The 12,951-nt window shown below is 42.5% G+C and overlaps 1 protein-coding gene across 1 annotated transcript; it reads left to right on the top strand.

Annotated features, from left to right (window-relative positions):
* The first annotated feature begins 10,487 nt into the window (after nucleotides 1–10,487).
* Nucleotides 10,488–10,811, top strand: LOC130034131 (histone H3.1-like). Its single transcript, XM_056125687.1, has one exon. It carries the CDS (start codon nucleotides 10,488–10,490, stop codon nucleotides 10,809–10,811), a length of 324 nt encoding a protein of 107 aa, XP_055981662.1.
* The last annotated feature ends 2,140 nt before the right edge of the window (nucleotides 10,812–12,951 follow it).

The raw sequence follows: 12,951 nt of genomic DNA, 5'->3' as shown, positions 1-12,951 counted from the left end.
GGAAAATAAAATCAGAACCGTGCTGATCTTCCGTTTTCACATAAAACTCAAGTAGATTTCAGTTTCAATCAGCGCACCCCCCCCCCCCCAACTCAGCTCGCTTCACTAAGTCCCATTGCCCTCCCAAACGCGCGGTATATACTGCCATCTTGTGTCTCAATCCTCATACTTTTCTTGATGGCTTCAGGAACCTCACACTGCCTTGATGATGAGAAGAGGGTGAGAGAGAGAGAGAGAGAGAGAGAGAGAGAGAGAGAGAGAGAGAGAGACAGAGACAGACAGACACAGAGACACAGAGACACAAACTACCATGGGCTTGGCGGGAGGGAAACTGGGGACACTGGAGGTGGGAATGTACACTGATATAGGGACGGGTGTTGGAACATTATATGACTGAAACCCAATCATGAACAGCTTTGTAAATCCGTATCTCACTGTGATTCAATTAAAAAAATAAATAAAAATATTTTTAAAAAGGCAGAGCAGAGCCTTTCCAAGAAGGGGAACCGCAAAGCCATGCTGTTGCCTGGACAACAGTCTGGGACAAAGCCACCCTCTTTCTCAGGGAGCTTCACTTGCTGAGTTTCCTATATGCTGGATCTCCATAGATCTGAAATATGTTGCACATGCAAAGGGCAATAAATCAATTCCTGTTTTCAAGACCCAGGTGTGAGGCGGATTGGAGTGGTGTGAGATAAGGCTTTGCAATTTATGGAAATGGAAGGAGAACAGTATTTTTTTTTGCTTTTTGGGTCACACCTGGAGATGCTCAGGGGTTAATCCTGGCTCTGCACTCAGGAATTACCCCTGGCGGTGCTCAGGGGACCATATGGGATGCTGGGAATCAAACCCTGGTAGCAGGGTGCAAGACAAACACCCTACCTGCTGTGCTGTTGCTCCAGCCCTGAGAGCAGTACTTTCTGTGGCAGGGGCAGACAACCAGAATCAACCATCCCTTGCTCCTGACAAGGTCCTAATATCAAAGGTGAAAGACATATAGAGGTCACAAACTACCTTCAAAGCTGAGAATATGGTACCTATTGTTCTCCCAGACTGCTGAGGATTCTGTTTGTTCTTTATAGCTAATCTTTAGATGAGTTAATTTTTCCTTTTCTACTTCTTCTGTTATCTTTTTTATGTTCTTGGGTAAAAGCCAGAGGAGGTAATAGAATATGAGATTTCTTGTGCATTGTCTAGACTTATAGCTTACTGAATTGTTTTTTAATTACAGTGCTTATGATTTTCATTCTTATTTATAATTATTTTATGTTAAACATTCTGACAATATATATTAGCTTCATAAATGTTTATTTAAGTTGTGTTTTGAGAACTGCTGGGGCCTTTTGCTTTCATTCTTGCTCGAGACTTCTTATCTTTGCGCATAACCTTGGGCCAAGGCCCTGGTGGAAGTACTTCCTTCTTGGTAGTTGGCACCATTAAGCTCAAGATTTTGTCCCCTTGATATTTCCCTTGTTGTAGTCGTTGCTCTCGAGCAGTCTTGTTAATAATTCAGTACAACTTTGCATACTTGATTCAGGCTGGTCAAGAGCAAATATAACTTAGATATAGAAAAATCGAAATAGTTCTGAGATAGAGTTCAGAAAGCTGTCATGTGTTTGCATGCAAGTCCAATTTTCTTTGACATGGAGCACACTTCCCACGGAAGGCTGACTGGAAGAGCCTCCTTGGCTCTGGGAAGCTGTGCTTTGCTTTAGATTTGCCCTGCTTTGCTTTATATGGAGAGACTCCAGTAGCAAGCGTTCCTGCATGAAATAGAGTAGAGGGGCCCCCACTTCCACATAGAGTTGGTAGCTTTCTGCAGGAAAGCCACAGAAAGAGAATATAAGGGGTGGCCTTTGGCAGATGCAGTAATCACTTATTCTGCAGTTGTCCTATGTGAGGTAAAGTGCTAGTGGTGATTAAGAGACAAGGCAGAACCAGGGCCACCATTGCCATCAAAAAACCTAAGGTCTAGCTGGCAGAACAAATACATAATGACAACTTAAAAGACAACCAAAAAGTCCAGAATGCTGACCAGGGAGGTAACTCGAAGAGCTGGTGTCTATAATTTACATGTAAGACATTTGGGTTTGATTCCTGGCACTGTATGGTCCCCTGAACATTGGCGGGTGTGGCTCCAAAACTAAAAAAAAAAACAATAGGGTTGGAGTGATAGTACAGCAGATAGTACAGTTGACTTGCATGTAGCCAACACGTGTTTGATCTCAAGTACCACCTATCATTCCCCAAGTCCCACAAAGAATGATCCCTGAGCACAGAGCTAGGAGTAAACCATGAGCAGAAAGAAGAAAAACATAAAAAACAGTATTAAAACCGTTCAGCTAGGAAGTGATAATGGGGTTTTAGTATGCATGGGAGCCCTCTTGTGGGAATGCGGACCATGGGTTATTTCCGGAAAGAGGAAGGCCCATCTGAGTGGAAAGACTAAGAACCACAGGTCTGAGGAGAGAAGTGTTTGTGCTGGATGTGCCTCACAAAGCAGGTAAGTGTTACTGGAGAATTAAATGTGAGCCATGGAAGGGTAAGAGTTAAGAATAGAAAAGAATTCAGGGATCAGGTCTCCAGGACATCATGTGAAAAAATTCCCCGGAGTCTTCATATACATGTAGCTCAGTGGTAAAGCATGTAGCTCTGGGTTCCATCCCCAGGACAATCCCCTACCTACCTCCAAGGAAAATCTTCCTTCTTTACAAGTTTTCCATACATTTAGCAATTATGAAGATAAAGACATCAATATCATTTATTGCCAGATGCTTTATATATTATAATATTAATATATTATTTCATTAATTTTCCACAATAATGCAATATATTATCTAATTTCATAATCACAATAATGCAATGGGTTCTGAAGCTCCCAGGTTATATTAGTAGTCAGTAGTCATTGTTTAACTTTGAACCTTTCTAATTTCAAAGTTCTTTCCTTCAACCAGTAGGTGACTTTCTCGCCCTTTGTTGTCATGATGTCCAGAGATCATGTACTTTGGTTGCATGCTGACACACCTGGTGCTGTGCATGCTGGGAATCTCAATGACTGGGCTATCACACATAGCCATGCCTGTCAAATCAGCCTCTCAAGCTCATGCTTGCAAAGCTGGACCTCTACTACTGAGCCAGTTCCCCAGGTCCTCAGTGACTTTTTAATAATGAGTTTATTAAACATTTACAAAGCCTAATATTTGTTTGTTTAGTTGGTTGTTGGATTTGGGACCATATCCAGCTCTGCTCATCAGGGCTTACTCCTGGCTGCCTTGGCAGGGCTCAGGGTGTTATATGTACTGTTGGAGACTGAAACAGAGCCAGCCTCATGCAACACAAGGACCTTAAGTTCTGTACTATCTCTTTGACCCCAACATTTGTTTTTATTATTTTTAAAATTTTTGTTTTGGGGTCACACTTGGAAGTGCTCAGGGCCTACCCCTGTGCTCAGGGATCACTAATAGCAGAGCTTGGGGGACCATTTGGGTTGCTGGGGATCTAACACAGTTGGCTTCTTGCAAAGGTCAAAGGGCCTTAATTTCTCTCTCTCTCTCTCTCTCTCTCTCTCTCTCTCTCTCTCTCTCTCTCTCTCTCTCTCTCTCTCTCCCTCTAGTCCCAGTCAACATTTGTTTTATATTGCATGCTCAGACTGGGACTAGAGGCTTAGGACAGTAGAGAACATGCTTGGCCTAAGTGAGACACTGAGTTTGATCCCTGGCATCATATAACACTCTCCCCCAAGAACTTCTGGGTATAGCCCTGGTGACTCCCAGCACTATGAGGCCCTGAGTAGTGCATTGCCAGGCCAAGCACTGTATCAAGTCTGTACTGCAGGTCCAAGTGCCACCATCAGTGGCTTCCAAAGTCATTAGTACCCCTGGATATAGCCCCTATTAAAAAATGAAGAAACCAAAATAATTACAGGAACCACAATGCCCAAAAGGAGAGAGAGAAATAAGAAAGGTGCTTGCCTCTTCCTCCTCTCTTCCTCCTCTCTTCCACATCTTCCTCTTCCTCCTCCTCCTCCTACCTCTTCCTCCTACCTCTTCCTCCTCCTCCTCCTCCTCCCCCTCGTCCTCCTCCTCCTCCTCCTCCTCCTCCTCCTCCTCCTCCTCCTCCTCCTCCTCCTCCTCCTCCTCCTCTTCTTCTTCTTCTTCTTCTTCTTCTTCTTCTTCTTCTTCTTCTTCTTCTTCTTCTTCTTCTTCTTCTTCTTCTTCTTCTTCTTCTTCTTCTTCTCCTCCTCCTCCTCCTCCTCCTCCTCCTCCTCCTCCTCCTCCTCCTCCTCCTCCTACCCTCCTCTTTCTCTCTCTCCTTTTGACATTATGGTTTGCACTGCAGGTACTAAAAGGTTATTATGTTTGTCCCTTTCCCTACTTTCAAGCTGGTGACTATTTAAAACCCTAAGAGTTCCTCATCCTTTTTGTTTCAAGGGTGTCTTTGGCAGTGTAGAAAAACCTGTGAATCCATATTCAGAAATGCTTTTGGGTATACAAAAACATCTCAGATTATAAAGCAAATAAATTACATTTAAACACAGATATCAAAATATTTGAAACCGAATGTTGTGATATACTTATGAAAATGTTGGTTTTTAGGGAAGTAAATAACAAGATCTAGATGCACCTTTGGTGACCATCATAACTGTAAAATATTGATGAGTATAAAAATAAAGACACCTATAATAAAAGTAGTGTAACATAAAAATGCAACATAATGTAACACAAAGATTTCTGCAGGTGGCAAGGCCACAGGTACTGCTAATACTATTGTAATCTGTTCTCTGCACTTGTAATCTAAGAAAATCTAAGCTTCAGAGGTTGGTGAAAATAAAGATGTAGAATTTTTACCTGAAGTTTTCTAATTCCATAATTGTTACAAATTCCTTTTCTAAACCTACCACCTCATAATTCCAATAACAGCAACTAGAATAAATGTGCCCTTACTATATCCAAGGTACTCTTCTGGGCAGAGGAACTTTACCACTTTCCATTTGTTTGTGACAGCTTATGAGAGAATATAGTTTTATAGTTCTCTGTGAAATGTAACTATTTTGTAAGGTAGCATAGTTTGCGATTGAAAAAGATCCACAGAGATTAATTTTCTTTCAGTTCTAGGGCTTACAAATTTGACATCTAGCTGTTAGCTGAGTTGGTTGCTTCCGAGGCCTCTTTCCTTAACTTGTGGAAGATCATATTTTTTAGGAGGGAGCTCTTTGGGCCACATCTAGCAGTATTTGGGGTCTATTTCTGGCTCTGTGCTCAGGTAACCATATGCAGTGACAGGAATTGAACTGCAAAAAATGTGCTCCAGCCCTTTGAGGTATTTCCATGGCCCAAGAAGATCATCTTGATTTTCTCCCAGTATATTCATGTGGTCTTCCCTCTATATAGGATTGTAAATGAGGTAATGAAGGAGAGGGAGTTTTTGTTTAGGTGTGCGTGTGTGTGCGTGTGTGCGTGTGTGTGTGTGTGTGTGTGTGTGTGTGTGTGTGTGTGTGTATGTGGTGCTGGGGATTGAACCATGTATGGTTTTTACATGCAAGTCAAGTGATCAGGTAAGCTATGTTTTTCATCTTAGATATTTTTAGTCTTATTACTTGCCAAGAATTAGTATGCTTTTTACAGAAAATAAAGACGTTTATTTTAAGAGATGATTTTTAAAAATCAATGGCACAAAGTAGCTTGAAGGACCCTTAAGAGTCACCCCGCACCCCACTGGTGGAGGGATTGGTCTTGGAATACTGTATGACTGAGACCCAATCATGAACAGTTTCATAAGAGTCTATCTCACAGCGATTGAATAAACAGTTAAAATGAATAGACGTGACCATAAGTATAGTGACTGTAGCCTCTCCTCCCATTGTTCATCGATTTGCTCGAGCGGGTACCAATAATGTCTCCATCATGAGACTTCTAGTTACTGTTTTTGGCATATCGAATACACCACGGGGAGCTTGCCAGGCTCTGCTGTGTGGGCGAGATACTCTCGGTAGCTTGCCAGGCTCTCTGAGAGGGACGGAAGAATCGAACTCGGGTCAGCTGCATGTAAGTCAAACGCCCTACCCGCTGTGCTATCACTATACCAGATACTTTAAACAATTCCACAAGAATACAAAGTGAATATAGAGTGCAAAAAAAAAATTCATCCCTAATTATGCAACTTTGTCTCTTCTGCTCTCTCTTTTTGGGGGAGGGGGCTTTGGTATTTGGGCCAGACCTAAAAGTGCTCAGGGCCATTCATTTCTAGCTCTCTGCTCAGGGACTCACTCCTCATGGTGCTCAGGGGGTGATGAATTGCTGGGGATCAACGGGGCCTTCAGCATGCAAAGCATGTGCTCAGAACTTTGAGATCTCCCTCCAGACCTTCAACTATTCTCTTTTTAGAACTGTTTCATGGAGGTATGTATTGCTTGCAAGTATCATTGATCTAATATCTACATGTTTTCTTCTGGCCTCATTGTCTGGTGTTTGCATGTGTTCCTGTGTGTACATGTATGTGCATATGTGTGTTAAAACTTGTAGTAAAAGGGCTGGAGAGACTTTATAGCAGGTAAGGAGCTTACCTAGCACACACTAAACCAAAGTTCGATCTCTGATGCAACATATGGTTCCCTGAGCATTTTCAGTAGTGACCCCTGAGTGCAGATCCAGGATTAAGTTCCAAGCACTGCTGGGTGTGACTCCAAAACCAAAAAAATGTATTAGAGAACTAGGGAGATAGCTCAAAGGATTGAGCACATGCTTTGCATTGGGGAGGCTGGATTCTTCCATAACAGCATGTTCTCTTGAGCACTGCCAGGATCAACCTTTGTGCAGAGAACTGAGAGTGGGCAACCCCAGCACTACCAGATATGGCCTATCCCAAAGAAAACCAATAAAAGCAGCAGGAACAACAACAACAAAAGTTGTGCAGGAAATACATCTTGGTGGTGGGTGGAACATAGAGTAATCATACTTATCTCTGAGTTGAAGTGTCAAGGAGGGCTTCCTGGAGTAGTTGTTGCTGCCTGAACAGAACCAAAAAGAATGAACTAGGAAGCAAAGATCATTTTCTACTCTCTAGTAGGAATAAATGAAATATTTGATATTAAGCACTTAGTGTCTAGCACATAGTAAAAGATCAATAAATAATAGAGATTATTATTGTTCTTATCCTTATTATTATTGTTATTGTTATTGTTCTGGGTATCAAACCCGAGTCTTACACATGTGAGTTATATACTTTCCACTGAGCCACATCCCTCGTCCAATGGTAGAGATATTTTCCGGAGCCAGAGAGATAGCATAGTGGGCAGGGAAATTGACTTCTATACAGCTGACCTGTGTTCAATCCGCAGCACTTCAGCACTCCAATTGATCCCCAGGCAGCATCATTCTGAGTGCAGAGCCAGAACTGGGCCCTGAGCAGCACTGGGTGTGTGGTTTCAAAACAACGACAAAATATGTCATTATCTGACATTTTCTTTTCTTTCCTTTTTGTCCCCCTCCCCTTCTCTTTTTTGTTTTTTGGGCTATCCCTGACAGTACTCCGGACTACCTCCTGTTTGATGCTTAGGGGTCACTCCCAGTGTTCTCATGAGATTGGACCCAGCCCTCTTACATATAAAGAATATGCTCCAATACATTGAGCGCGCTCTCTCTCTGACCCTTTTTTTTTTTTTGGTGTTTTCTTTGAGGGGGACAGGAGGGACCTCCAAAGTGATTGTAGGTGACAGTGTTCGGGGAATCATGCAGTGCAGGTGATTGAACCCAAACCTCCCATGTGCAAAGCACGCCCATTAGTCCTCTGAGCTATCTCTCAGGCCCTATTACCTAACATTTTCAAATGAATTTGAATGGCAGTTCGTGTTACGAGTAATAAATGAGATCATGCATGTTAAGTACTTAGTGCCCAGCAGATAAATACACAGTAAATGGTAGTATTTGATAGTATTGTGATGATAGGTTTATTTTTAAGGTTCTACTGAACCGAAATGGAATATTGTGTCTCTGATTACTGAGTTGTTCTACTCCATAGATTTTCCTATAGTTTTACTTCATAGATCGTGCCTCCAAGTCTGCTCCTAGCAGGAAATTTTTCTCCTCACAAAATAAAAACTTCTGGCCCAAATACTACTACCACCCATAGGTAGGGGAAGGATGAGGGATGGGGGTAGGTATACTGAGGTTTGGGGGCGTGGAGAATGGGCACTAGTGAAGGTATGGGTGTTTCATTGTATGACCGAGACTTAGACCCAAAAGCTTTGTAGCTGTTCTCACCGTGATTCAATAAATAAAATTATAAAAAATGGAAAAAATATAACAAATACTACTACCACATCTACAGCAGTGTGGACTGCTCAGCTTGTACTCTCTAAAAGCATGTAGCAAATTCTGGCAATAGAAGAAGTGCAGCAGAACCCTGGCTGCCTTATAAAGTATTTCATACTATATTTTATTGCATAATCATTAATTTTTTTGGTTTTTAGGCCACAGCCAATTGTGCTCAGGATTACTCGTGGCTCTGATTTCAGTGATCACTCTCAACACTACCCAGAGGGCCACATACAGTGCTGAGGAGTTGAACTGGGGTCATCTGCATGTAAGGCAAGTGGTTTAAACCTTGTACCAGCTCTAGCTCTCCGACTCCCATCATTCCAGATTTTATACCAAATATATTTTGGTGGGGAAAGGTGGGCTGTAACCATTATGTGAAACTTTTTAAAACAGTGTTTCAGGGCCAGGAGCAATAGTACAGCGGGTAGGGCATTTGACTTGCATGCGGCCGACGTGGGTTCAATCCCCGGCATCCCATATGGTCCCTCAAGCACCGCCAGGGGTAATTCCTGCATGCAAATCCAGGAGTAACCCCTGAGCATCGCTGGGTATGACCCAAAAAGCAAATAAAACAAAACAAACAAAAAACCCCCAGTATTTAATATTGCTAAAAAGAAAAAAAAATAAACAAGGGGTGGGAGGATTACACAATGAAATATGGTATGGAATAAAGAGATCATCTTTGGATTTCTGATCATTATACCCCTGTGTTGCTAACATGAACATCATTGATCAAAAGCTTTCCCTATATTCCTGGAGTACATTGTTCTGCAACTCCTGTAGAATTCTCGGGAGAGCAGACGTATAGACTAGACTTTGTGTAGCCAACAAGGCGTCTCCTGTGAGAATCCTACAGGAGCTAGAAAAATTCCCTTTCCACTAGCAGTAGACAGTCATCACTGCCCCTAATGCCACTCCCACAATTTCCCTAGCTATGCAGCTCAAGTGTTTACAGTATTAGGTATCAGACACTGCTTACTTGCTCCCCTAGCTAATTCAGAGTCTCTGGACTATAATCCATTTTATTGCTGAAGACTTCATTGAGAAAGCACAAAAGTCCTTTGCATTTTTACAGTTCTTTGTAACTGTCTCTCTATCCTTGATCAAGGGACCCAGTTTTCATATAGACATCCTCTTCTTTGTAAGAAAAATCTTCACTATACTTTCTAAAGGCATCTTAAAGAAGGTAAAATCCAGAAAGAAAAGATCCTGGAGATTGGCTATAAGAGTGTGGGGGCAAGGGACTGGGGAGACAGTTTTCTATCTTATCAGAAAATTATAGAAAGTAGGATGAGAGGAGGGCAACCATCTTGGAAAGATAGTTTATAGGACTTTCACATTGTTTGTAGATCCTAAGCTGCTGATTAAGGGACCCTGACTTAATATAGTAGAAAAGTGGATTGTGGTGGTGGTAGTTTTGTGTTTAGTTTTGTTTTAATATCTTCTAGATGTGTGTCGCCCTTATTGTATTAACTTTCTAGGTCTTGATAGAGGGCACTTAGATTGATCTATTTGTCCTATTTCCCACTCCTTATGGAATTTTCATTTACCTTACAGTCACCTCTGAATTTCTGAACTTGGTTGATCGAACTCTTTGTCATCCCTCCTCCATATGTTGACATATAATCAGCCTCCAACTTGTACACAGGCTGAGTGAGATTTCAAAATTCAGTTTGAAGTCAATAGTGTGCAGTTTTACATAGAAGAAAAATGTTATTAATGGTGATGCAATGTAATGTAATGCTTTGCATGTAGGAAATCAAGGTTGTATCTTTGACACCGCATGGTCCCTGGAGCACTGCCAAGAGTGACCTCTAATTACTGAGCCAGAAGTAGCCCCTGAGCACCACTGGGTGTCTGACAACAAAAATATATAGTTATGTTTTGGGGCCATTCCATGGTATATATACTTATCAGACACTTATATAACACATACATTATTCGTATACAAATATGTTTTATCATATGTGCTTATATTTTGAGTTTGGTGACATACCCAGCAGTGTGGGGATCTACTCCTGGTTTGGTGCTTGAGGGTTGCTCCCCAAGGTGCTAAGATGAGGAACAAACTATAGTTGACCTCATTTAAGGAAAATCTTAAGCCTATACTATCTTTCTGGCCACCCACAAAACATATATTGAATCTTTAATGTACTTAAAGATTTAAGCACAATGGGCGGGAAGGCACCCCGCAAGCAGCTGGCCACCAAGGTGGCCCGCAAAGAGCATGCCAGGCATGGTGGCGTGAAGAAGCCGCGCCGCTACCATCCTGACACCGTGGCACTACTGCTGTTCCAGCAGCTGGTGCTCAAGATCTCACAGGACTTCAAGACCAACCTGCGCTCCCAGAGCTCAGCCGTTATGGCACTGCAGGAGGCATGCGAGGCCTACTTGGTGGTGCTCTTTGAGGACACCAACCTCTGCGCATTCCCCGCCAAACACATCACCATTATGCCCAAGGACATCCAGCTGGTGTGCCGCATCCGCAGAGAGTGAGCATAAAGTTTACGATGCTAAAAACTCAGGGCTGGGACAAATGGAGATGCTACTGGCGCCTGCTCGAGTAATCAATAATTAATGGGATGACAGTGACAGTGACAGTGAATGTACTTAGAAATGTGGGACACTTGCAATTAAAATGTAGAAAATCCAGGTGGGGGTGGGAGAGATGGCACAGCAGACAGGACACTGATCTTACATGTGACCCACCCAAGTTTGATACCTGGAATCCCATATGATACTCCAAGAACTGCCAGGAGTGATTCCTGAGTATAGAGCCAGGTGTAAGCCCTGAGCATCACTGGGTGTGTCCTAAAAGTAAAAAAAAAGTAAAAATATCTTTGTAATTCAGTAAAAACTTAAGGAAGTCAACCCAATGGAATAAGAAATGCTTTAACTTAACTGCTGTCTGAGACTGGAGTCAAGGAGGATGAACTGAATGAGGTCGTTGGGGCTTCTAGGGAGTTCAGAAAGGAAGCTAGGTAGATCAGTGCTTCTTAAAATGCACTGTGCATATAAATGGCCACTGCTTATTAAAACGACATTATTATGTATCAGATGTAAGGTGGGATCTGAGAGTAGACACTTCTAACAAGTTCCAAGGGGGTACTGCTTCTATTATGGGAAGCACTCTGAATAACAATGTATTGTAAGAGAAAATGATCAAGAGAGACATTTATTTTATTTATTTATTTTGGTTTGGGCGGTACACCCTATAGTGCTCAGGGGATATTCCTGGCTCTTCACTCAAGAATTACTCCTTGCAATGCTCAGAGTGCCATAAGGGATGTCAGAGATCAAACCTGGGTCAGCTCCATGCAAGGCAAACACCCTATTTGCTGTACTAAGACATTTAAACAGAGTTGAAGACCTCCTTCTTGGTTTATTTGGAACTAGATCCTACATTCTCCAAATCACGTATAAGACTGGAGAGCTATCTCAAAGGACTAGCTTGCATGCTTTTCACACAGGAGGCCTGAGTTTGATCTCTGGCACCACACGATCTCCTGTGCACTGGAGGCAACTCATGAGCACTGCACCAGATGTAGTACCCGAGCATTGGCAAGTGTAACCTCTGAGCCAAAGCAAACAAAATCACCTGTTATTTTTTTCTACTATATGATTCAGGTCACCATCTGTACTTTATGCTTTTCTGCTTTTTTCCCCTTTTTTGGGTCACACTCAGTGATACACAGGGTTTACTTCTGGCTTATGCACTCAGGAATTACTCCTGGCGGTGCCTGGGTCACCATATGGGTTGCTGGAAATTGAACCTGAGTCGGCAGCATCCAAGGCAAAAGCCCTATCCACTGTGCTATCACTCCAGCCCCTTTCCTGCTGTTTTTCCTGATGCTTGGCTGCTCTTTGTTATACAGATTTTAAAGAAACATAATCATCTTCTACCATTCTGTTCTCTAAGCAACCTCTGTCATGAGTTTCTCTTGGGACAAGCCAGATCTCTGGCTATGGAGTCTCAGGCCTCAACAGCCTGAGTTCTCAGCTCTCTCTACCAAGAGGTAAAGTCTTAAAAGGTAAGATTTGTAACACCACTTCCCTAGTCCTTACTAATTTTCTTTTACAGATCTACTGCTTTCATCCGGAGCAGAAAACACCTTGGTTATTTTTTTAAAGAGTTCAGTCTTTATTTCTGGGAGCAGAAAGATAGTACAAGAGAAGGGAGCAACAAATAAAGGGTGTTGGGAGGACCCTCCCAGGATGGTAGAAGCATGATGAAAGTAGACTATAGACCAAACATGATTGCCACTCAATGCCTCTTTTGCAAACCACAACACCCAAAAGGAGAGAGAGAACAAAAGAGAATGCCCTGCCACAGAGGCAGGATGGGATGGGGGGGAATGGGGGGTGGGAGGGATACTGGGACCAGTGGTGGTGGAAAATGGGCACTGGTAGAGGGATGGGCACTTGATCATTATATAACTGAAACCCAAGCACAAAAATTTGTAAGTCTACAACTGTACCTCATGATGTTTCACTAATAAAAATTAAAAAAATAATAACGAAAGTACAGCAGGTAAGGCACTCGCCTTGCATGCAGCTGAATAGGGTTTGATCCCCAGCACCCCATATGGTCCCCTGAGTCTGCCAGGAGTGATCCCTGAGAGCAAAGTTAGGTATA

Source organism: Sorex fumeus, unplaced genomic scaffold (genome assembly GCF_029834395.1).
Source record: "Sorex fumeus unplaced genomic scaffold, SorFum_2.1 ptg000058l, whole genome shotgun sequence".
Lineage (NCBI taxonomy): Eukaryota > Metazoa > Chordata > Mammalia > Eulipotyphla > Soricidae > Sorex > Sorex fumeus.
This window is presented reverse-complemented; position numbering and strand designations above follow the sequence as displayed.

Coding starts and splice junctions, on each gene's coding strand:
- LOC130034131 (XM_056125687.1), top strand. CDS start 10,488: ATGGGCGGGAAGGCACCCCGCAAGCAGCTGGCCACCAAGGTGGCCCGC.